Source organism: Phaenicophaeus curvirostris, chromosome 17 (genome assembly GCF_032191515.1).
Source record: "Phaenicophaeus curvirostris isolate KB17595 chromosome 17, BPBGC_Pcur_1.0, whole genome shotgun sequence".
Taxonomy (NCBI): domain Eukaryota; kingdom Metazoa; phylum Chordata; class Aves; order Cuculiformes; family Cuculidae; genus Phaenicophaeus; species Phaenicophaeus curvirostris.
The window spans coordinates 9,217,564-9,243,027 of NC_091408.1; the positions used below are offsets into that span (position 1 = coordinate 9,217,564).

Sequence of the window (25,464 nt, forward strand, 5' to 3'; positions counted from 1 at the left end):
TCCACAGGGTTGGATTCAGCAAGGGTGTATGCTGTTCTGATGAGTAAGTATCTCCTGTTCCACCAAGCAGTCTGGAACATGTTCATTCCATGGAGGACAGGGCTGTACAGCACAAGTCCACCATTGAAAAAAGGGCTCCCCAGACAGACATACAGGGGAAGGAGGGACCCACAGCAAGGAGAGCTGGAGGTGCACTGCAGATCAACTATGGAAGCGCAAGTCTGGATAAACTAGGAAGATCTCCAAGTCCGACTTCATTTGAGCATTTATGGTTCACCAGGAATATTCTGCACATCTCCCCATTTCTCTATCACACAAGATCACTAGACACACGACACTTCTTGCCTAGCACTTAAGCGCAGTAATTTCAAACTACATCATAGCTCTCAGTCTGCAATGAGAACAGGTGTCATGGAGCCGTTCCGAGTGGAAAAAATTCATCTGGCAACACCCCAAAACTCCCACCCAACGCACAGAGCTGCGAGGTGGTTAGAGGCTGGCAAAAACAAATGAAATCGCTGCAATTCTATTCTTTCTCAACAATACATTGGCCTCTTCATGTGTCGGGAAAGACCTTCAGCCACCTCCGCAGCACATAAACACATCTGTGCTTTGCTGTACCTGAGAACACCGAGCATCAGACAATCTGCTCACAGTTAGAGTTCGGAACGCTGCATCTGTATTTAGCTTCATCTCCTATCTGTCTGCTGCGAAGATCTTTAATCAAACACAAGATGTTCCGAAAGTAGTCTCATACCACAAAGCCATCTGCAAACCAACCACTACTCCTGTGCAACGGCTGCCACCTCATGCTTGGGAAAGCAACTGCACTTTCTGAAGGAAAAGACAAGGTTCAGGAGCTCCAGCAACAATTTCTGTTTGAAATTTTCCTCTGTGCTCTCACAAACAACGCCCTCTCTTTGAACACACCAGAAAGAAAAAATCCAACAGTGAAATATTTGCAGTATTTCGTATTTATCCAGTGCCTTACAACTTCACAGCACTACAGGAAGTAATTATCATTTATGTAGAAAAGGCAGAGAGAAATCTCACTACAGCACTGATCAGTGTGACGTCCCAGTCTCACAGTGAACTCTGACATGAGGCAGGTCAGAAGCTTTCTGAAGTATGTCACCAAGATAACACAGATGATTTTGCAGCTTAATCTTACCAATTGTAATTTGATCTATTTACCTCTTTAATCTGCACAAATCCAAAGATCTTTTCGGTTAGAAAACATCCCTGCACGCTCAGTCCCAGATGGAGAGAGGTGCTCCCCAGCCCCCTGCCCCGTACGGACGAGCATTATGCTCACACGAGGCAGCAGTACAGAGCCTCCCGCATCTCGGGCCACTCGGGCTGTCTGGGCATCCCCAGCAGTAATAAAAAAGCCGGTATTTCCATCTACACAGATTTTAATTATGCCATACCTATGAAGATACCCTGGGAGTTTATATAAATGAACTGCACATGTCCTCTGCTAAAATAATTACAATTCTATGAAAAAAACGCCATCAAATAACATAATATTCTCCTCTTTTTCCACACAGAGTCTGAAGCTGATTCTTTTCTACTGCCAAGACCATTAGCAGGATGACAGCGAGGGGATACCAGGTCTCAAACCTGGAAGCTATTTTACCTACTTATTTTTTTAGTTAAAAAGACACCCCTAATAAACCCGCACACTAATTTCAGCAAAGCTGATCTCACAAACACCATACTTCAAAATAGCACTCCCATTCCATCTCTTTTGCCTTCATGAAGGCATTTTTGTTTCTCCCACACATAAAACAGGAAATTGAACATCAGGAAAGGACACACATCATGTCAATTCACCCACGATTACTTACTTCTCCTGTGATTGGATTGGTTCCGTATTTCTTAATCCAAGGAACAATGCTCCTGAAAAGAGAGGGGATCAAGTACTAAGATACAAGCTGCATTACAAAATCTCTGGTGATGGGCATGATTATTTTTGCCAGAAACTATCATTACACAGCTGTAACCAAATGGTTCAGCAACACAAAAATAAAGCTGAGCACAGACAGTAACTTACAGTATGTCAAAAACTGTCCCATCTGGTGTGCAAACCGGATACTCAAACGGCTGCAGAGACAAGCTAGGAAAAAAAGTACATGTTCTTTTTAGCAAAATCAGCTGGAAATTGTGATGAAGCAAGTAACACTTTGCTGATCACCTGCACATTAAAGCAAGGCCTATACTAATGAAAATACTGAGTGGCTGCCAATACCCACCACCTGATTCTACATAAATTAGGCTAACAACAAATCCCATGAAAGGGACAGGTACATTTTGGTGCCTTTAGCTGCCGGCACTCACAGCCACAGAGGTAGAGGATGCTGTAGTGCTTCCTGAGCTGCTTCCATCACCATGCTGGGCGCAACCAGCACAAAGACGACTTGAGCAGAAGCAGTCTTCGCACCGAAATGGGCTAGGAAGCAACTAGCAATCCTGTCTGGCACCCCCAGTGAGGGATGCTTCCCTAACACAGCCAGATCTCAGCCAAGCAGCAGCGGGCCCAGACATGTGGATGGTCACTTCTTGAACTACTCCGCTTACAAGATGATTTCTAGGCCACCTCTGCTAATTCCTCTCTTTCATTCCAACACTTCAAGCAGTACACTCTAATTAGCATAAATATTATTTCAATCTGCCTAACCACTGCCTCAGAAGATAAGTGACTGACCAAGCATTTTCTAAGCAAGTAAAAGTAGATCCGAGCCCCGATTACACAGATTTGAAAGTCTGGAGCATACACGATAATTGTTCTTAATTATTTTATCACTTGTGTATCCTTTTAGCCATGAGATCCAACCTCAGCAGACACTAACCGTGGAAAGCATAGATATTTCAGTTCCTACTGAATTTTCTTCTTGCTGCATTACCATCGTAGCAGGCAAAAGTCAATGAAAGTAACTCCCTTTGAAGAAAGTGGCTTCAGCAACATCAACAGATAACGTCAACAGAATAATGTGTAATTTAATAATGATAATGTAAATTTATTATCTTACCTGCAGTGATCAAATGATAAACGTCTAAAATTAGTTCGTGGAAGGTCTGTTTATGGAAAAAAAAAACCCCAAGATTTTAACATATACTTAGTGTTCTATACAATAAAGAAACATTTGAAAGTTATGCTTACTCTATCCATGGTAGCAGTTTACTGATGACAAGGATAAATACCCTAAATCTCACAAAACTGGAACTAAAATTGGAGTTTTCCTGTAGAGCACCAGTATGCTCCTCAACCAAAATAACCCAGAGCACAATTTGGACAGACAGACTGCGCAGAGTTTAAACGTGGTGATTAGGTTGGTAACCAAAGTCAGGCCCTGCCCAGAGGCAGGCACAGTGCGTGCTGCAGGCTGGGACAGAAAACCCAGCCTTGACACTTCAGGTTCTTGCTCCCCCAACTAATGGCACCAATTCTGGCCCAGCTATGGGCAGGGACAGCTCACTCAGCCCTGATACTTCGGGTTCCTGCCCTTCCCACCAAACAGTACTGATCTTTGCCCTGTCATACGCTGTTCCAGCTTGCCCAGCCCTGACAGCTTGGATTCTTGGCCCTCTCACTGATGGCACCAATCTCAGCCCTGCTGCAGGCCCAGTGGCTCAGGGGGAGCCCAGCCACCTCCGCTCTGCCCCCGGGGTTCACTGCAGCAGCATCCCTCCCGCAGCCCCCTGCACCCCTTATCCCCCATCACCCTGTACCCCCTCACCCCATACAACCCTCCTCACCCCCATGCAACACCTGCCACCTCGCACCTGTCACCTGCATGCAACCCCCCTCACCCCTGTGCAATCCTCACCTCCGTACAACCCCCCTCATCCCCATGCAAACCCTGCCACCCCACACCCGCTCACAACTTCCCCCCATCTACCCCCTCCCCACCACACACTGCCTGCCACCTCACCCCCCTCACCTCTATTACAACCCTCCTCACCCCCCTCACCCCCACGAACTTCTCATTTCCGTACAACCTTCCTCACCCCCCCCCACCCTTGCAAACCCTGCCACCTCACACACTATCACGCCCATACAAACTTGCCCACTCCCTGTCTCCCCCCTCACCCCCATGCAACACCTGCCACCTCACATCCCTCGCATCCCTTACAACCCAGCTCACCCCCCTGCACGCTGAGCCCCTGTGCAACCCCCCAAGCCACTGTGCAACCTCCCTCATCCCCCCATCTCCATGCCAGCCCTCCCACCCCACACCTCCCTCATCCCCGTGCAACACCTTCCACCCCGCACCCCTCACCTTCATTCCAACACAGCTCACCCCCTTGCATGCCTCACCCCTGTGCAAGCCCCCGAGACCCTGTACCCGCTTCACTCCCATGCCATTCTCCTCACCCCACGTCACCCTCCACCAACCCCCTGCACGTCTTGCTCCTGTGCAACCCCCGAGCCTCTATGCAACCCCCCTCACTCCACGCACACCGAGCGCCCGTGCTACCCTCCTTCACCCCCGTGCACCCCTCACCTTGGTGCAACCTTCCTCAGCCCCCGTCTTCATGCAAGTCCTGTCACTCCGCACACCCCTCCTCCTCAGGCAACGCCTGTCACCTCGCACCCCTCACCTCTGTTACAACCCAGCTCACCCCCTGCACACCTCACCCCTGTGCAACCCCCAGAGACCCCGTGCCACCCCCCATGACACTCTCCTTCAACCCCCTGCACGCCTCGCTCCTGTGCGACCCCCAAGACCCCGTGCCACCACCCTCCCTGCCACGCACCCCTCACCTTGATGCAATCTTGCTCACGCTCCCATCTTCACACCAGCCCTGCCCGCCCACGCACCGCTCCTCCTCACGCGACGCCTGCCACCTCGCACCCCTCACCTCCATTCCAACCCGGCTCACCCCCTTGCACGCCTCACCCCTGCCTGTGCCACCCCCCGAGACCCCACGCCCGCCTCACCCCCACGCCACCCTCCTCACCCCACACCACCCTCCTTCAACCCCCGAGCCCCCGTGCAACCCCCCTCACTCCATGCACCCCCCCTCACTCCATGCACACCGAGCCCCCGTGCACCCCTCCCCTCGTTCCAACCTTCCTCAGCCCCCATCCCCATGCAAGCCCTGCCCCCCCCGACCCCTCCCCTCCGCTATAACCCATCTCACCCCCCTCACGCCTCCCTCCGCGCCCCCCTCCCCTCCGTAAGGCCCTCTCCTCACGCCCCTCCCCGCGAACCCTGCCCCGTCGCCCCCGCCGCCCTCACCTGCTCTCTTGCCGCCGTAGAACTGCGTGTACTCGGCGCACGTGATGTACCTGCGGACACAGCGCGGTCAGTGCCGGCCCCGGGCCCCGTCACACCCCGCCCCGCGCCCCCCACTCACATTTTGTCCTTCTGGTGCTGCCGCTTCCCCATGGCGACGGCTGCGGCGGCCCCGGGCTCTTCCGGAAGGGTGCGCCGCCAAAAGGCCCCGCCGCGGAAACACGGCCGGCCGCGAAAAGGGCCCGCTCGGGAAACACGGGCGGCGCCGGGTAGTTCCGGGGCTCCCGAGAGCCTGGGAGGGTGTACGGGAGGAAGAGCCACGGATATGGGGGGATTTCAGTATGAACCCAGGCTGAGAGAGTTGGGGTTGTTCAGCCTGGAGAAAAGGAGGCGCCGGGAAGACCTTAAAGCAGCTTCCAGGACTAAAAGGGGCTCCGGGAAAGCTGGGGAGGGGCTCTTCATCAGGGAGCGCAGGGATGGGATGAGGGGGCAACGGCTTTAAGCTGACAGAGAGGAGATTTAAATTAGATCTTAGGAAGAAATTCTTCATGGTGAAGGGGGAGAGGCCCTGAGCCAGGTTGCCCAGAGAAGCTGTGGCTCCCCCATCCCTGGAGGGGTTCAAGGCCAGGCTGGACGGGGCTGTGAACAGCCTGGTCCCGTGGGAGGTGTCCCTGCCCATGGCAGGTTAGCCAAAAGATAGCGTTTGCTCCTGCTAGAAGTTCATGGGATAAATTACCCTTTTAGAAGGGTTTAAATACACTAAACTCATTTCAATACTTATTTTCTTATTCAAAAGCATCTCAAAGTAAGGCAATAAATTAAGACACACCTGAACAGTTCACTCCTGGAAAGAAAGAACACATAGACTTGCTCCTATCGTAGAACCAAGCATACTTTGGGTAAGAAACAAACTGATTTATTTGATTTCAGTGGAATTCCCAAACCACTTTGCAAGTGAACCGCTGGCAGCCCAACAGCACGCTTTTGTTATTACAAAACGCCACACAGGGATGGCCATAACCACAAGGAGCTCATTTCTGCAGGCAGCGCTGACCAAATAAGTCTGCAGTGGTCAAAGGAGCTTTTCCTTTTCCTTCTGGTGCCTGAGAAAAGCAGCACTCCCACATAGCTCCAGCTCCCCAGCAGAGATGCGGTCCTAGAGAAAACGCTGTAGCTGCTCTGGGAAGATCAAAAGAACTTGCCTGATCCCACTTTCAGAGGAAAGATCACTCAGAGGGTATTATTTGTTTCTAGCCACATTAACATGATTCATTGTGCATTCACATTTCTGGAGACACCTGTGCCTCTTGTAATAACTCAAGACCATGTTCTTGCTTTTTGTTTTTTAAACCAATGCAATGTTCATTTATTTTTGTACTTACAAAAAGAGCCACCCCAGTGTATCCCCACTCCCTCCCCCCTCAATGCCTTTTACAAACATTTAAAAATTAAAAACCAGATGACGACATGTTAATTTGGTAGAATTATTTTGAAACATAGCTTTTGTAATTCGAGTTAAATTTTCTACAAGATGACTTTGTAGACATAGCCTGATTATCGGCCAAATAAAATTCCATATTACAAGTTAGCAAATTCTAGTACAAAAATAGTCCATGTGTTAGAACAGCCTTTTATTCTTATTATTATATTCACAGGAAAGAGTCTATTGGCTGCATAATACCTTAATATTTATCAAATTTCTTTTTATGTGGCTCATTCATCTAATTTAACATAGTGTTGAGCCTCAATAAACCCTCAGGCAAAAACCCCTAAACAGGGTTAAATATGCTGTTCAGTGTACTCTGAAGTACTGTGCTTTTCACAGGACATCCAAGAAACCCCACAAACAGTTCTCATCTAGTTTTAATAGTAAAATGAGATCCAGATCCAAAAGGACCCCCCTGAAGTACATATCCACGACTTTCCATAGAAACCGAGGCCACATCTCCGATGGTTACGTTTCCCTTGGGAAACGGTCTAGCTCATCCGCTCATCGTTTTCCCGAATCCACTTGTGAGCTTCTTTCAAAACGAAAGCAGGGCACTCCTGAAGCACTTCGGACCCTCAAGCACTGCTCTCTTCAGGAGTGTTCCTACTGCCCGGGCTCCCGCTCCTCTTCTGTCTCTGGTGAATGCTGTTCAGCAGTTTCTCTCGGACCAGGCCCCGCAGGGAAAATCTGGGGAAATGCTACTTGTCTCTCAAGATGTCTAGCTGCTCTTGATACTCTGTGAAAAGCCTCTGGAAGCGGAGGTTCTGTCCAATAACAGGAAGAAGCTCTTTCAATAGTTCTCTCTTCCGTAAACCCTGCACAAAAGAATGCAGGACTTGATATCCTGAGTATATTTCATAGAGTTGTTTAAGAGTCACACCCATTTTCCTGCCTGGACAGAGCTGCGTATTCTGTGTTCTGCTCTGAATCACAGAATCATAGAATAACCAGGTTGGAAGAGACCCACCGGATCATCGAGTCCAACCACTCCTATCAAACACTAAACCATGCCCCTTAGCTCCTCTGCTTACAGAACTCCCAGAATAAAAACTGGCTTTACATTTATGTCTCCAAAGCAGGTGCAGGCCCTGCAGTTACAGACTCCCGGCGTGCTCCCAGAAGGCAGAAAAAAATACTGTCTGATTTCACTGGCAGGTCACTATTGCAAAGCTACTGTTGGAAACACATGGAACTCTGCTCCATCTGTGCAACACTTGGGGCAGCACCAGAGCTGAGACTGTGGCACAAAGCCTCTGTCTCCAGTTCCACATGAAATAAATCCAAGCACCACAGGAGGAAGCCTTGCTTGGAATACAGTATGGAAAGGGTTCCAGGGCCAGGAAAAATAATTTATGATTGCTTTTTTTGCCACTAAGTTTAATCACATTTTAAGTTTGAGTGTCTATCCATATTCTGTAATTTTCACGGGGAAACTTTTCCTTGTTCTTTGCTAAACTACTACCAGGACTTACCATAATTGTTGATTCCCACTGACTTCCAGCTGAGTAATGGACTGGACCCAGTAAGTCCTTGCATAATTCTCGCAAACGATATTCAAACCCTGAATATTATCAGAAAATAAAATCATATTCGTAAGCATTTCATTACATATAATCTCTCCACAACATAACTGACAACATTCAGGAAAGAGGTACAAGTATCTAGAACAAAATTAAGCTAGAAACTTTGATTTCTGAAAAAGCATATTTTTCTTCTAACAGCAAATCTCTGGAAAGATAAGATTATTTGTCTTTTGAAATAAATGAGACATCCTTCTGCAACATTAAAATATTACTAAACTAGAAAAGATCTCTCAAACTCTTCAGCAAAAGAGCTTATAATAAAATTGAAATGCACCCAATTAATACAAACAAAAGTTAAAAAAAAAGGTAAAAGGAAACCTTTAATAAAACCACACACAGTTTCTAGACCAGCTCTATTCACCAAAAAAATCAGAAGGGAGAATTCCCTCACAAGTAACAAAGTCATCTGTTCAAGAGTAACTTGCCAATCAAGGCGTAACAGACTGAATATCTTAGAACTTGTTAAATGTTTAAATCATCAGAGGAATAAAGGGTCAATAACAGGGTGCACAATTTTCAAAATTTAGCAGAGCTAGAACCCGCTGATGCAGTAACAGATGCATGGCAGAGTAGAATTTGCAGCAATATCCATGTACACACAGGAGAGGCATTTGTGCAGCACAAGATGAACCCCGCACTCACAACAGAGAGGTTCGCAGTAAGTGAGGATGTATAAAAGCGTAACCATCTCTCTACCAGATGACTCAAGGTGAATGTTTTGATTTCAGCTGGGGAAGGGCAGAGAACCATATGCTGTGCACCAAGTTAAAGAAGGTAGGGGTCAAGAATTAATTAAGATTTAATAAATTAATGCAAGAATTAATGAGCTAAGTTTTAATTCTGGCACTGCCTCCTAGGCGGCCTAACAGGCACCCTTTTGTTTCCCTCTGTGTAAAATGATCATGCATGGTGAGGGATAAGGCTGAATTAATACAATGGGAACGACTAGATTTGGAATGCAGGCAAGAAGAGATAGAACAGAGACCTTGAGAATCCAAGAAGCATAAAGTCAGTTTGTTAACCTTATTTAACGTAATAGCACAGAGATACGTGTTCAAATATAAAACACACAAGCAGCCTTTCTTGTGGGTTTCTTTCCCTGTGGAATATAACCTGTGGAGCTCACCATGGGGGCTGTTAAAATCTCAGAACGTAAAAAGAAGTACAAGTAACAAGCAAATTCTCTGCAGTTTTAAGCACTCTGGTACAAAGTGCCAGAGACTGAGCAACTCAGTTTCCCATCAGGCAGCAATTGCCAGCTTGGGGAGGAACATGACCTATTTTACAAGGCATTGATAGTTCCCCTGAAACATCTGTAGATGCTGCCAGGTTCATACACGTGATATGCTATTCCTGACAGGCCACAGGACTTTTTACAGTGCAGTTCCTACTGTTGAGGTCCACAGACAGCACTGTTGCCCCAGCCAGCGATCTGTTCACAGCCCGTTTGTCAAAAGGATTCTCAGTACTAATCACTATCGGAAGCAAATGGGCTTCAGCAGTTTGTTTTTGTTTTAATTCCACGCTAAGTCCAGAAGCCAAGTGCTAAAAGGGGAATGTTAAGTGCAATCATATACAGACGTGACACGAATAGAGATGCAAAGAGGTAACAAAGCGTGGCAGGTCTCACCTTCATTAACTAGGTACCGTGCATAGATAAGGAGCCAGTGGCGATATTCATGACTGGACTGTAACATAAGTGCTGCTGCTATCTGGTTCTCCAGGTACGCAAGCGTTGTTTCTTGCTGCACTAAATGAGGCATTGAGAACAATCTTGCAGCTTGCCTTCCTGAACTACAAACCAAAGAGAAATTACGTGACAGCCAGAAAATCAGCTACTCCACTAACGAATACATGCTTTTGTAGCACAAGCTATTCTACACTCAACTACCAGAGGCACCAAATACTCCCACAGTTCAAGCTTTTAACGACAAAGGCGGCACTTCACAGCAAACTGCCTTTCCCAACTGGACCATTTAAAAGTATCGAGGTCCATGGGGAGCTTTCTGCCTCCTGTTCTTTTTCTCTTCCTCTCATCTATCTTCGCTTTAAAAACACAGGCTTTTCAGTGACCAAGTGCTCCTAAATGCTTATAAGAAATTAAGATAACTGCCTTTACCTTTGCCCTTCACAGCTGGAAGTAATGAAACAAAAGAGATAAATTTAGCCTAAAGCATTTAAAGGATTTCTTGCAAATAAATGTATTGTCAGAAAGCAGCTTACTTGAAAGAAGTAACCAATTATTGTCTTTTTGAAAATAACTGCTAACTCTTTAGTCTGATGTTTTCTCTCTCCAAGAATTTTTGTTTAAATTTCAGCTGTACGTCCCAATTAATTCCCCTGCTCCTCCCAGGAGGACAGCAATAAAATCATACAATTCTATAGAGTTATTCTCATCAAAAAAAAAACAACTCGGATGTGAAGGGCAGAAATAGCGCAGAAGTCTAATTTAAATCCAGGTGAGCATGGGCTATGAAATTACCTACAAGAATCTGCTCTGGCTCATGCAATTCCCTGGTGATATTTTCAGATGTTAAAAATATGCATTGGAAGACTAATCACTCAGCTTTCTCAAAGACACATTAAATAGATCCCTTGAGGACAACTGAGCTACTCAGAAGTTGCAGGACTATTCCAAAGCCAGTAAACAAAAAATTAAAATGCAAAGTGTAAGAAATTCAGCTTAGCTAATCAAAACATTACACACACAGAATTGTGGAATGCTTTATCCATCCAATAAAGAAAAGCCTTAAAACGATTAAGTTCAGAGCATGCTTTCCCACTCCCTAAACAATCTCAAAATAACATGAAGATTTAGACTATAAATGCACAAAGATTTAAAAATAAAACACACACTCCCTGAGCTTCTGATAACATTCAGTGCCATTAGCATCTTCAGAATTAACTCACAGATTCAAGCACATGAATATAAAACTGGAAACAAAGACAAACGTGCTGATCAAATGAAGCAGTGAAGGGCGTACTTTGAAGTTCGTCCCTGTATTACAGATAAGGGCCCAGAACACAGCATGGCTTCTTGGGATGGTAAACTATTCCTGAAGTCTGCGCATTGTGCTAGTGAGTCCTGTTTATCAGAAACAAGATTCCTGGAAAAAAAAGCAAACAAAAACAATCCAAGTTTGAGGAGAGCAGGCACAGGCATGAGGGGATCAGTCTCGGTTCTGCCTCGAAGACTGATTTTCATTTTCACAGACAACTGAAAAAATATCCCCAAGGTCCTCTGGAATTCCACAAACTCCAACTGCTCCCACCCCATGTCCAAATTGTGTTTGTGCTGTCCAGGAAATGTCCCAAAGTTCACAACATTAACTCTATAATACAATTTAGCATGAGTTTTGAAGGAAATTAACTTTCTGCTTGTCATTTTCCACCTAACAAGAAGTCACACCCCAGAATGAAGACCACAATGAACACAGCCAATGACTTTCTTGTTCAGAATTTGGTTTTATCTCATGCCAGGTTTCCTCCACCAGGCAAGTCAGCACAGATCACACACATTAACAATCCTTCAATACATTACAGCTATTCCTTCATACAGAGGGAATTCAATACGGAGCTGGCACTTCACACCATTTCATACCATTTTCACTAGTCTGAGAAGCCAAGAGAATCAGTGGCTCAAACCAACGCTAAATGTAGACACCCAGGCAGAGCAGAGGTAAAATGGCACAAATGTTTAAAATACCCTCTACAGCTTTATCTTTAAATTTGTATGACAAGAGAAATTCCTCTTTCATATATTTCTAAAGCTATGATACAAATTAAGAAATAACAGCAAATTCAGAATTCTGGCTAAGAGCCTGTTCTCAGCACCTTGTTGACTAGGAAAATTTCTGCATAATTAGCTTGTTTATCTAAGGAACAAACAAGGTGTTTTTTCTTTTCCAAAGGATTCACATCAAGTAGTTGACTAATAACAATTATTCCAAAGAGGCTTTAAAACAATAAGCCCTCATCAAGCAAGCTCATTACACTAAGTACAATTATACTAAGACACAACTTTTTTTTTTCCCTCTTAGAAAGGCAATTAAGAATGTGTTTTGGAAAGACACTATAAATAATCCAACCATGGAAATGATTTTCTGGGAACTTACGCCTTAAGAGAAGTAAGAGAATCTACAGGAAAAGCCTATCTGATACCTTGGAAGGCACAGCCTCTTTTGCAGCCTTTCCTTGTGTTTAGGACATCACTGATGACTCTCCCATGAGAATTATCTGAGGGATAATGATCTCTTCCCTCCTCCCCTACCTCACTTACTACCTTCTTTAAACTTCTACATTGGAGATAAAGAGCACTCTTCTAACTTGACCGGTTATCAGATTAAAAAAATATGCAGGAGGGAGACTGACAAAGTCAGGCGCATCAGGGTTCAGAATTGGAGTCCATAGGTCTTATTTCCTCCAGAAAACGAATAAAATATTTTTAACATGTCTAAACTCCCAACAAAACCCTGAAAATGGTTTGAAAAAAATTTCCAGAACTGCATTCTTCTACATAAGAGTGAATTGTACAGACAAATTATTTTTAATCATCATCAACTGCTTGACAGATTCAACTGCTGTACATTAACAAAAGTATCTAGGTGTATGTCAATAAATAAGAAAGCAGGCACGTGTAGGAAAGAGTCAAAGTAAGCTGTAGTTCAACTCTTTCATTTTTTAAATGCCTAGACATACAGTAGTGAACCAAAGCAAATCTAAGCCTGGTGTGTGATCCTAGTTAGACTAACCATCAAAATATGGAGCGAAACAGTAAATCAGAATACATGTTAGTTAGGCAAAGTTGTAAAAGCAGGAAATAGCATATATCTTACCACGTAGAAAGAGAAGGATTAAAACAGTATGCCTTTCCATCGGACATGCTCATTACAGGTATGCCGTGCTGAGTCAACAGGATCTGAGAGACAGTTGCATCACTTCCTACAAGTCAAATCAGACCAATTATTTTGGAATCCCACATAACATTCATAACAGTAACAAGTGCTATCCACCATTAATTATCAGCCATAGCAACCAACAGAAAAAGGTTCAGTCAATGTTATTCTCAAGACATAAGAGAACGATGATATCTTGCAGTAGCATTAAAATCATACTTTTGCATTCCTATTTTCGATGCTGCAATTTATACAGAACATGGGTTTAATTAGATGGATTCTCCATATCTAGAAACAATCTTCAGCAATTCTGCCACACCTCCTGTAACCCAAGAAGTCTTTAACTTTCTTTTTCCCATTAAGTTAAAGTTCTAAAAGCCTGCATACATAGGAAAGCGTGCTCTCTAAGAAAGCAGTATAAGTGGGATAGCTGGAGTCCCTCACTTCCCAGCATATTCCAGACTCAGGGTTTGTGCATGTAACTACTAAAGAAGACATCTGCAGACTGCTAGGGCAACTACTTCTCTAAGTAGTTTGGATTAGTGCTGTACGGATTAAAGCTAAAACAGAAGCAAATGTGCTCTGAAAGACTGCTTTTTTAATAATTTATTTTGTGCCACATATTGGCAATGAAAGAAACTGAAGATAATAAGTTGTTGTTCATTGCTAAGAAAATAAAACATGCAAAGCACACACAAAGTGCTGCAATAGCAGATTTACATTAAATATTTATTTTGTGATCTTTGCGACAATAAATTTTCACACTCAGAAGCATGCCAGAGTATAATAAGCTACAGAATCTTGTAGAAGTCTGTTACCCACTGATATTCTCATGGAAGTTATTTCTACAGCATTTCAACACTGCCAACAACTTCCTTTTATTATACAATAACAAAGGAAAATTATTTGTTTGGGCTTTTCAGGTTCTGTAAAACTTCAGCTTATTCACATGTGCACTAAATAGTACAGGTGGGCTCAAAGACTGGCAACTAAATCACCGGGTTTATTACCTGAAAATATTGTTTGCAAAGACTCATCTCTAACAATGGCTGTCTGCTTGTGAACATCCCTGAAAAAAAACAAAAGGACAAGCCTGCAGTTTACAAACAAGTGAAAGCTCCAGAATCATTTAACAAAAGCACTTCTCCGGTATTCATGACAAAGCGAGCGTTAATTGGGACTTTGTTTGGGGGTTCTTTTTGTTGTTTTGACATTTTCTTCATTGCTTCAACAGAATTATTTTGGCAAACTCAACCCCCTTACGGCAAGGCAGAAGTCAGTAGCAGAGAACAATTTTTATGGCTCTTCATCAGGAAACCTCATTACAGCTAATCAAACACTAAGGATCCAAACAACTCCTTTAGGGCTTCTGACTCGCATGAGACATTAGATTAAACTCAGCAACTGTAAACAAGTACTGCAGCTTTTATCTTGGTATCCTGAAGATGGCTACAGTATTTCTAACTCTGAAACTGTAACTTCTAGCTGATCCTTTATCTTCCTTCTAGAATAAAATTCAATTTCCTAGAACAGAGAAGAAACAGGATTCAAGTCCTACCCAGTTAATTCTTCATATTATACCAAAAAAAAAGGACTTGGGTTCAGAGCTGATGTGGTTTAAGCCTAAATTAAACAGCAATGCATTGACACGATTGAACAGGTACCTGTGAAGATCGGCCCCGCCAGCTGCTGCAGCCTAACAGGGCACTTACCAAACAGAGAGCGTAGCAGCAGTGGTGAGAGCCATGACGTAAGAACCCGTGCAGTGTAGGGTGGAAATGGGTGTATTCAATATTATAGGAGGAAGAAGGCGACGACCACAAGCTGAAAACACTGACAGTGATCGTTTCTCACAGGCTACACTTACAATCTCACTAAAAAAAAGAAAACAAACCAAAACTTTTATTTTGTCAAATGCAAGCCACACAAACCCAGACTGATTTCTTAAGTTACCATACAACATGAGCTAGTTTCCCTAAAGGGTAAGTATTATAGCTTTTCAAATAGTCCTGGGTACCAAAAGGAAAGGTCAAAACCTAGATGGATTACGTGCATTCCATGGCTCCTTAATTTGATTATAATCACAATGGTCTAATGAGCAAGAGAAGGTTTGCAGACAGAGTATCTTTTGCTAGACCAATGGGCATAGTTGGAAATATCAGTAAAGCTTTGGGGTGTACATAAGCCCTTCTTCAGCTTGTACTTATATTTGTTTAAAAATCTGCTGCTGCTTTTTCAGACCTGGACATGGCTCAGGCTTCAGAAATATACTTTCAGTTTAAACTCCGAGGTTGGAACGAAGCAGAGTTAAGAAAAACAGAGAAAAAACAGCAAAAGACTTCTATGTCACAACACATCCTGTTTCACATTTTTTATTCTTTAGTGGTTACCACTTGAACAACTGCCACTTACCATGATTTAACCAGTTCTAATGACAAAAATTTAAAGGGAAAATGTTAGGTATACACGAAAATAATTGTAACTGGCTAATGAGAATCTGTGATGCTTTAAGACTGCATAGACAGCTAACAGTTGGCCTGAAACCGGTCTTAAGACCAAGAGCAGCATGTATTTTTATCCACAAAACATTTATTATGAAAGATCACATAAAAATTACAAAGGAGGGGTGATAAAACCAGTAAATAGTCAACAAAAATAAGTCAGGATCTCTACAAAAAACTCCACAGTACAAGAATTAAAGAGTATCAATGCATTAGACCAGGCTAGCTGGCGGGGAAATAGGAAACCCTGAGCCAAGCACAAAGAATCTCTTAACAGAAATGATCCAGTTCATCAACTTTTCTAAATAAGTAGATAAAACACTTTAAAACACTCTACTTATTCATAAATATGTGTGTTCAGCTGTAATTAACTTTCTGTAAAGTGTACTTCTGTAGACCTAAAAATGTTTTCTGGCCTTTGGGACCCAAAATACACTCTTACCAGCTTCCTGCTGCAGTAAGAATTCGACTGGTGAGGACCGTCTCCCATTCCTTTCCTTCTCGATTACACTTTAACCTGCTCAACTTCGAACCTCCCACTGTGGTCATTTCATTCTCCACTTCAAGGTACATTGATGGATCTGAACTAATCTGAAACACAAAACCTACTTTTTGGAAGACGAACAGAACTACTCAAAAAAGCAGCAACTACTATTAGATCAAAAAAACCCTTGCCTTTAAGAATGGATTTGAGTACGGCATTTTGTTTATAGCGGCTTCAAATATACTATGGTACTTCAAAAGCACCAGACCTCTGAAAATCAGTCTTGGCTAGCACACAAATAATTGCCATTAACTTTTCTCATATAGACATATTCTTACAAGCTGAATTATACCATCTTGCCTGCTTGAACAAATACACATATTCAAATGTTAATTTACCAAAGGATCTGAATAATCTAAGCATACTGAAAAAAAAGCAGGATTTTTTTTAAAGTATTAAGCTTTTGTTCCCTTAGAGTTGACTTACTTGCAAAGTAAACGATTTTTGTGGGATTGGGGTTGGCAGTTTAAGTGCTAATGCTGGAGCAGAGCCGCAAGCAGCATCCTTCTCAGAGGCCAGCGTAGCTTGGGACTGGAAAAAAAAAATTGCAAAAGTAGTTAACTTTCCCATTAAAAAAGTTAAAACCAAAAGATATTCTATAATAGATGGATTTGAAAAAGAAAATCTTTTAAAAAATTCAATATAATGCCAATTACAATTATTAATCTTTTTCCAATTAGTTGTATAAATACAAATTTTTAATATGGCTTCTAAGAATTAGAAAACAAAACAAACTAGATGGGATAGGGTTATAACCTCCTACTTTTCCAATTGATTAATGGAAGCTCTGGTAGATTGCCTGGAAAGGTAAACACTGAATACTGAAAACAGAGGGATCTGTATGCCCTAAAACAATGAAACACTAATTCAACTTACTACTTCAGAATTCCTAGTAAATACATAATCATTTTAGTCATCGTATCCAAGTCACTCTCCTGTGCTTGGGCCGCTCTCCATCAAAGAGCACCAGAGCCGGATGGTGTTTCATTTTATTCTATGCAGTCATTGTGCAGCTATCACTGCTTTGCACGCTGCATATATAAAGGATGGAAATGTTTGCCACACCACACACATAGCTTTTTATAATCTTATATTATAAAAAAGAGGGATTTTAAAGGCAACGATACTACACGTGTTTCCCTGACTTGATGGGACGAGTTGACATGGGTCTGACTTTATTAAATGAACACTCAAGCCACAATGAATCTTATTTATTTCACCTGAACAGTTAGAGTTACTGGTAACAGTCTGGAGTCTTTTCGAGGCCTTCCTTTTTTCTTCTTTTCTACTGTTTCTCCCTCAAGTTCCAGTTTCCGTTTGGGTGCAATGAGTGGCTTAGCAGCTGGAATCTTCTCTTCACTGTCACTGCTGCTCTCCAGAATATCCTTGGGCTTATTGTCTTTAATTAAATTCTGATCCTTCAGTCTAAGCAAATAATAAAATATATTTCACATTTCATACAAGCCCGTTCCAAAAGCTGCCACATAGCTTCAAGAGTGCAGCATGCAGGATAACGTTCTTAGCCATGTTTGAGTGTATTTCAAAACGCACAAAGGCAAGTGGAGGAAGCCACAGAGGCATAGCAAATCCTCCACAGAGTACCATGTGTAATAGATTTGTAAAGCTGATCAGACAGCTACCGTCCTTTTGAAAAAAGTAATCAAACCAGCAGTTAGCAACTGGATAAAGCTGTATGTAACACCTTTATTTTCGCATTCAGTTCCAACTGCAATCATTCCCTGGGCTGACACAGCACTCTGAGATACAAAAGTAGTTAACCTTTCCCCCTCCGATGGGCATTATAGTTCCTGATTACTCCTGCAAAGCTTCATTTTGTTGAAGCTGTTATCCAGCCCTCAAAGCTGTCCTATTCAGTTCTGACTACGGTAAGAAAGGTGCCTATCTGTAAACCTTACAAATTACTTCATTGCTCCATTTTCCATTTCAGGAATCCAACATAACTAAAGACGACAAAGTACAAGTCCCCATGAACAATTTTGCTAACCATTATACCCCAAATCAATCTTAATCATAGTCTTCCCATTCCCTGCAACAGTTGGTTTTGCCCCTTACTGAGTAACCACTCCACTTTCTAGAAGTATCTTGCACAATCCAAACCCTTTTTCTTTGGCATCTGAACTATGCCAAACAATACACTCTTAGCCATACTCTACTGGCACATTAGAAGCTATTATGTGAGTAATTCAATACATCTTTCTTCTACATCATATCGTTAAGCCCTTTGACATAAAAATATTGAGTTATTTAGTAAAAACATGATTTATTGATAATTAGAGGACTACACACTTCTTTCTGAAGACTACATTTTCTATCGTTTGCCTTGGTGAAGCAGGAATACTTATGCCATAACACACACTATCGCGAAACCAAAGGCTTTCTTTTTTTGTTTTGTTTTTTTTTGTTTCTTTTTAAATCAGGTGGATCCAGAACCAAAAACCCTTAAAATCAAAGGCTCCATCTTACCTGTCCACAACAGTCTGATTTGTATTTGTTACAACAGCAGTCCCTGAGGTGGCTTTGGATCGTTCTGTAAATCTAGAATCAAATGCTTTCATAGGTTCAATTTTGGATGGAGTTGTCAACACAGAGGAAGATGATGCAGGAGGAGCAGCTGAGACAGAGGTAGCGTTTACACTGTCGATAAAAAAAAACAGAAAAACAAGGATTGAAAGTAATTTAGTATGGGTAACCTGCATTGCTTATTACAACTAGCTTGCATTAGCTATACTGTGTAGAAACCATACTGAAAACCTTTCACTCAAGTACACGCATGACTTACAACATGCTTTTTCCCCTTTCGTGCATCAGTACCTTGCATGCTTTGCCTGCTCTCAGAAGCTGTTTATGATAGAATTCGGAGCAAAGAGCTTCCTACTGCTAGATACCTGTAATATCTAGATTAAAAGACCCCAATTCGTTCATTATGTATTTATAATTCAGGAATTAAGTGATAATTTCAACTGGTACTTACGTACCAAAGGTAAAGGATCACTACTTTAAATGATGACTGGGGTTCCTGGTTTTACCAGGCTACTAAATACTTTGTGTTACAAGATTATATTCCATCGTTTATCAAACAATTTGGGCTGAAACAATTCATGCCAAGTTCCGATTTTGTTGTTGCTGAATCCAAACTAATTATTAGGCCTTTCCAAGCATAACTCTGAGGCAAAGGAATGCGTCTTCCCCACACTAAAGCATTCCAGGGATCTGTTATTTGAATAGCTGTTTACTTTAGAGATTTTTCAATTCATTCAGAGACTGAACTGAAAGAAAGAATGGGTTTAAGATAACTGATGTTTGTACTAAAAAGCTGTTAGAAGTCCAATTTCCCAAGAAGAGGAGACTTAATAGATTCATCTGCCAATCATTGTTCATAGTCCATCCGCTCATTTTTCAGTCTGCAGCCAATTTCAACTATGATAAAATGGTAGAGGTTCCAATTGCGCTTCCTACAAATGCTATAAAAACAGATTGAGGAGAAGAAACCAAGACAGTGTTACCACTGAGGGAAAAGCAAGTAAAATTTAGTTGCTCCGTAAGGAATTTGAAACACTGGCCAATCAGCATACGTGCATTGACAAGTCAGTGTCACTGTGCTCTGACAGGGCTGTTACACAGAGAAGAAGTATTACTGTGTTTAAAGAGAGATGGAAAACAGGCTTCATTATTTCCCTTGCTGGAAAACTTTCCATTATTTACTAACGGCAACCCAGTATTCTATAAGCAAGTCAAATTGCTAGACCATTAGCAGTCCACTGTGTACGTCACTGCAGTTCATTTCTGAAGTTCATTTCCAGAACTATGCATATGGATTTATTAATTACTGATCATCCCTACTTAAAGTAATCAAATACTAATTAAATCTCAATGTATTCAGGAATATTACATTCCTGAAGTTTTGAGGTAAGGAAGCCACTTTCATAATTGCTCAGTTACAGAACTGTAAACAAGAACTAAATACTAAATAGAGTTATACAAGTGAAAAACAAAACTGTAAATACTGACCCATCTTTATTGGCTGCATCATCTGTTGGTTTTATACTGGCTGCTGTTGGCTCTACAGAAGGCTTTGAAGTATTAAGGGAATTTGCTGCGTTAGAATCTAATGACATGAGCTGCTGGTTACTTTGAGAAGATATCGAGCCAGACAGAGATCCAGATATTGGGATGCTATTGAAAAATGCCGTAGAAAAATCCCTAAGCAAAAAGACAAACAACAAATATATTTCTCAGAACCACTTAATAAATAATTGAAGAAGAATAATTTTAACTGAACTATTTCTTCCATTCTTCCTTTTTCCACATGTTGATACTCATGTACAACGTAAACAAACCACCAACACCTACATTTCCAGAATAGTTTCTCATAAACAAAGGATACTAAAGCCAGTATTAACATAGATAGGAAACTGCAATATATTACAGCATTGTTCACCCATCTATACTGGAAGATAATGAGAATTACCCTTATCTATTAGAAGTGAGATCTTAGATAGAAGAGAACATAGGTTGAAACTATATTCCCTAAGTACAAACAAGGTATTTCCAGCGCTTTAGATACCACAGGATTAAAATAACTCAGAATTCTTAGTTTGCATCAGAAAAAAAAAACCTAAAAAAAGGTAAATAAGGATTTTAAAGACCACTTGGAAATGTACCCAGTGTCCAGCTGAGCTATGCAGAGAGGCGTGATCCTTCTCCGACCATCTGCTGTCCGTGTTTCAACTTGCTTTTTTAAGAGATTCTGTTGGGAAACATATTTCATCATTATTTTTCAATAAATAGGATATTGCTTTTTTCCTTTTTCTTTTTTTTTCCCAACTGACAGAATAGTTGTATTGGACGAAAGATGTTCCTCAATTAAAAATATGTTAAACAAAGATTTTTTTCCATATTGTCCTTAAACCAAACTATTATTGCATAAATAGAATCAACCTACATTTTTATTAATACAAGTGTATTTTACTACAACTTTTTTTGACCAATAATAGGTGTTTCTTAAGTAGAAGTTCATACATTACAAAGTACAGTTTCTCTCCCTTCACATTAGAGACTCAAGTCAAAACATTCTTATTTGTGTACACTGAATCCTTCATTAAAAATTGTGGTTTATAGTCAGGGAAGAATTACATAATGCTTTCAGCCTCCTTAATTGAGAAACTGAAGCACAGCCCTACAGCAGAACTCACAGTTCCGACTACTTTTGGTAATTAGCTACCTTTGGTTTCCTTGCTGCACGCCAAGAATTTAGCACACATCATCGAAATATCCACAAGCCTTTTCCCCACGTATAGTCTTACTTCTGCTTAAAAGCATTTTAACTTTTCAACAAGTCCCAGTACTGTCAACAGGCCCATTCCTGAGCTGAAACGTGCCATCCAACACAAATAAGGAAGTTGCAATTGATTTTATCATAAGCAGTTTGATATTTATTGTCTTAGTACTCAACACTATAAATGTGACTATCCAAGAACACGTACCTTTCTAATGTCCTCCAAACTCTCCCCGTTAACCATGCTTGCCACCTTGGGAGCTGCTGTTGCTGTCCCAGACGCTTCCTTAATTGACGCATTCTTCTGCTCCACCTGCTGCTGCTGCCTCTGTTGGTACTTGAGCATCTCTGGATTCTCAATAATAGTGGTAGACAACTGAGCTTCAGTCATTATAGCTAGACTTTTACCATAAGTGGATTGATGAATGTTGCTCTGTGGGCATTAAAAATGTTTCACACAGTGACTACAACTGCCAGCACAACATCACAAATTAGAACAGAATCACACAAATCTAATGGAATCCATAAAATTTAAATTCCCTCTGTATCATTTGTAAACTACAGATTTTTTTTTTTCTTTATACGTTCATCTAACACTAAATATATATATAAAATAATTTGAATTCAAAGCTTTATTAACTAATAGCAATGAGAGGGAAAAAAACAGCCAACAGCAATCAGTTTAAAAAGACTTGCATATATGCAAGTCAACAGAGTAATTTCAAAATGTTTTGAAGCACCCACACCTTGTTTGCTTGGCCAAATAATTACTTTGAATGTATAATGATGTGTAAGCAAGCTAGTGGATGTTTTCCAAATTGGCTTTCTTTCCAGAATGAAAATTAATATTACAAATTCATTTCTTGACTACTCTTTTTTAATGATTTGTAAAGTAGACAAGAACGCATTTTTCTGTAATATGGAAATCAGTCACCACATACTTCTATAAATAGTCCAATATTTTAATTGCATCAATACATGTCTTAAATATGATCACAGATTCTCCGAGTGTCTACTGTACCTTTTCCTCCTCACTGAGTGGATCTCCAAGTTCATCCTGGGAAAAGTCCAAAAATGCCACTGATCCATCCATGGAACACACCAGGATACCAAGTCCATTAAGGGTCCTGAAGGAAATAAAGGTCCATCTTTGTTTTCAGTCTCTTTCATTGATGCAAAGTAGCAACACAATAAATTGCATAATTAAAAAAAAATCTAAGCTTAAGACTTATTATCACAGCAAATACTGATGGAACCAAAGAAGCGGGACAGCAAGACACCAGGGTGATGGGCAGCAGAACTCCATGTGCTAATATTCCTTTGGAGACTGCACACGGGAAGGTGGCATTAGAACTATACACCTACCCGTGGCACCATGAAAGCCCTTCTATAGGGGTAAAAGAGAAGAGTGGGCACAGTGAACAATGAGGGAAAACCATAAATGTATTTCCCTCAAAAGATGCACAAAATTTGTGCACAAATAGAAGTGGGTGAAGGAAGGGGCCTTCAGCAGATGAGCAATCAATACATTTCTTTTAACGCTGTATGAACTGCCTTCTGGGGCCCATGGAAAAGGAATCTTCATCTTGCACCAGAAACAAGTAACAAGCAGTCCATTCCTATGAAAAGCTTATGGTCCAAACAAGACAGGAAGGAGAAGGGATGAGACTCAGGAGAGAGGCTAGAAGTGTTGGGTAAATGTCTCTTCTCTATCATCATTGCAACAGCAATAAAGCTCTGATGGACCTCTGAGCAGCCCAAAAATCTCTGTACTAGGCAAGAACATAAGTTTGATTTTGTTACTGTTCATTATTTGGATTTTTAAGCAAACTGCACATTTTCTTGCACATTGGGATATATTGTAACCCTCTTCTGGAGGTCTCAAGAGGTTTTCTTGGTGGAAAAGAGAGGAGAAACCATAAATCTAGTCTTAATGGAATGATAACCTTCTATATATAATCCATCATCGCACATTTGAGGGAAAAAAAAATGGGATCGGTTTTGACTGCTAATCCAATAACTTCCAATTATAGAGCTGACAGAGACATAGTGGTTTACAGATGACTTGTTACAGAGAACAGAAGAGGAAAGGGAAGCAGGCAGAACTCTAAAGTCCTATCCAGATTAGTCCAGCAAGGATTAAAAATATTGCTGAGCAACTATTGACCTCTGGATCCAAGCAATTATGCCATGAAAACATAATCATGCTCAGATATTATGATGTTGCATCCAAATCTAAACCCCTAAAATAGAAATGAAACAGCTACAACAATATAATAGTGCCAGGTTTCTTTGAGTGTACTTAGTCTGCTTTCAGAATGGAGCATGTTTATGGGAACATCCTATATTATTGACATTTTAGCCATACATTCCAATTTGTAAAACAGGACACAAAATAACAAGCTTCCTGATGATCCTTTGTTTCCTGAATATCCCACAAAGCCATTTCCTTAAAAACCACAAAATGTCAACCAGCCATTATTCCCAATAACTTCATGCCATGAAAAATGTGCAAATTGCAGATGAAAAAACAAAAACGACTACAGGAAAACAAAACTATTCAAAACTATTGTAGTACAACAATAGCTGCACTTCTCATGAAATATTCCACTTACTGGCTTTCTAGCCTTAATTTAGTCATGAAAGAAAAACATTTTGGTTTTGAAAACTCATTCCACAGGTATGTTACTGCATCATGTTCTAAACGTATTAATTTTTATTCAGTTCTAATGTTACTACCAAAGATGTTGCATCAGAACGAAAAACTTCAGGAACCAATTACTTCTTCCAACAGCTACAACCTGTACTGTTTTAAGGAAAGTCCAGTTAATTTGTGTACCTAAAGTTGATAGCGACACTTTGGCTTTTCTAACAAACAGCAGAAATCCACTTACCAGGAGATGTCCATGATAGACTTGTCAAACAGCTCGTGTATAACAACTAATGGGCGTTTCAGACACGTGAGCTTAAAATAGAGGAAACAACACTCAGGAATTTAGAAGTTCTATGCTACCACAAAGAGCATCACGTTCATACTCTCACAGAGTCTAACAACAGTCACCAAACAAGACGTGGCCAGGAGGAAGTTGTGTGTCTAATGACATAACTGGTTACCCGGTATACTATGAGCACAGAGAAGCTCTGGGGAACGGCTGACACTCAGCCCTCCTCCCCTTTCTGAAACAGACTGACTTTAACAAACTTTGCCTTTAAATTGCACTCATAGAAAACACCACCACTCAAAAAGTAATTCTACAGATGCTAAAGACAGCTTCTATTCTAAGCTTTTCGGAGATAAGGATGCTGCAAGCTGCCATCAGAAGTGGAAGACAGAAAACGGATAAGGTTTCCATGTCCTCACTCAGACTACTTGTCTAAGTAAGCAAAGCCTATCCAGAGCAAAGGGAATTTCACTCACAATTATTCTTGAAGAGGGTTCCTCTACACTCATAAATCAACTTAGTAATAAAGAACTGAATATGAAAATTCCCAGTGGTCTGTTCTAAATCAGACATCTATAGTAAATAGCACAATTGAAGAGAAGCAAGAGAAGTTATTGTCATCTAGGATGCTTTGTGCTCATAGGTTCACAGATGTAGCATAGCAGTCATCCTTATCAGATACTGTTTATGTTTCCATAGGTCTGTGTTGTATACATATCCATTAAGCTCTTCAGGGCAAACACTGCCTATAAAACTGTGAATTTCTAATACCCAGTCTAACCTCAAGAGGCACCCTAAATTAAGTTATGGTATAAATAGAAAGTAAAATATACTGAGAGTGATACTTAGACACTGGTACACACTGGCAGTATTGCCAGAAACAGATTTAGTGTTATGCATTTAGCAACTGATGGCTAAATATCACACCGGAGTCTATAAACAGTACGTCGCAGTTAGCAATTGGTGTGTTT

General features: G+C 41.4%; 2 protein-coding genes across 3 annotated transcripts in view; both read right to left on the reverse strand.

Annotated features, from left to right (window-relative positions):
• Nucleotides 1-25,464, reverse strand: part of PPIL2 (peptidylprolyl isomerase like 2) — a 158,047-nt gene that overhangs the window by 66,374 nt on the left and 66,209 nt on the right. Inside the window, exons 2-6 of the mRNA XM_069871089.1 lie at nucleotides 5,365-5,404; nucleotides 5,247-5,296; nucleotides 3,033-3,078; nucleotides 2,057-2,119; nucleotides 1,851-1,902 (exon numbers count right to left, since the gene is read on the reverse strand). Of these exons, the coding sequence (XP_069727190.1) occupies nucleotides 1,851-1,902; nucleotides 2,057-2,119; nucleotides 3,033-3,078; nucleotides 5,247-5,296; nucleotides 5,365-5,396 (243 nt within the window). The 5' untranslated portion in view covers nucleotides 5,397-5,404. The remainder of the gene's footprint in view (nucleotides 1-1,850; nucleotides 1,903-2,056; nucleotides 2,120-3,032; nucleotides 3,079-5,246; nucleotides 5,297-5,364; nucleotides 5,405-25,464) is intronic.
• Nucleotides 6,675-25,464, reverse strand: part of HIRA (histone cell cycle regulator) — a 32,383-nt gene continuing 13,593 nt past the window's right edge. The window contains exons 10-25 of one of the 2 annotated variants that reach the window (XM_069871069.1): nucleotides 24,446-24,516; nucleotides 22,573-22,678; nucleotides 21,760-21,984; nucleotides 20,926-21,023; nucleotides 20,285-20,476; nucleotides 18,740-18,910; nucleotides 17,476-17,680; nucleotides 16,682-16,786; nucleotides 16,154-16,302; nucleotides 14,923-15,084; nucleotides 14,221-14,279; nucleotides 13,151-13,256; nucleotides 11,300-11,422; nucleotides 9,946-10,109; nucleotides 8,205-8,293; nucleotides 6,675-7,547 (exon numbers count right to left, since the gene is read on the reverse strand). In XM_069871069.1, coding sequence (XP_069727170.1) covers nucleotides 7,431-7,547; nucleotides 8,205-8,293; nucleotides 9,946-10,109; nucleotides 11,300-11,422; nucleotides 13,151-13,256; nucleotides 14,221-14,279; nucleotides 14,923-15,084; nucleotides 16,154-16,302; nucleotides 16,682-16,786; nucleotides 17,476-17,680; nucleotides 18,740-18,910; nucleotides 20,285-20,476; nucleotides 20,926-21,023; nucleotides 21,760-21,984; nucleotides 22,573-22,678; nucleotides 24,446-24,516 — 2,142 coding nt within the window. In that variant the 3' untranslated portion in view covers nucleotides 6,675-7,430. The remainder of the gene's footprint in view (nucleotides 7,548-8,204; nucleotides 8,294-9,945; nucleotides 10,110-11,299; nucleotides 11,423-13,150; nucleotides 13,257-14,220; nucleotides 14,280-14,922; nucleotides 15,085-16,153; nucleotides 16,303-16,681; nucleotides 16,787-17,475; nucleotides 17,681-18,739; nucleotides 18,911-20,284; nucleotides 20,477-20,925; nucleotides 21,024-21,759; nucleotides 21,985-22,572; nucleotides 22,679-24,445; nucleotides 24,517-25,464) is intronic. The other variant, XM_069871068.1, reaches the window with a different exon arrangement.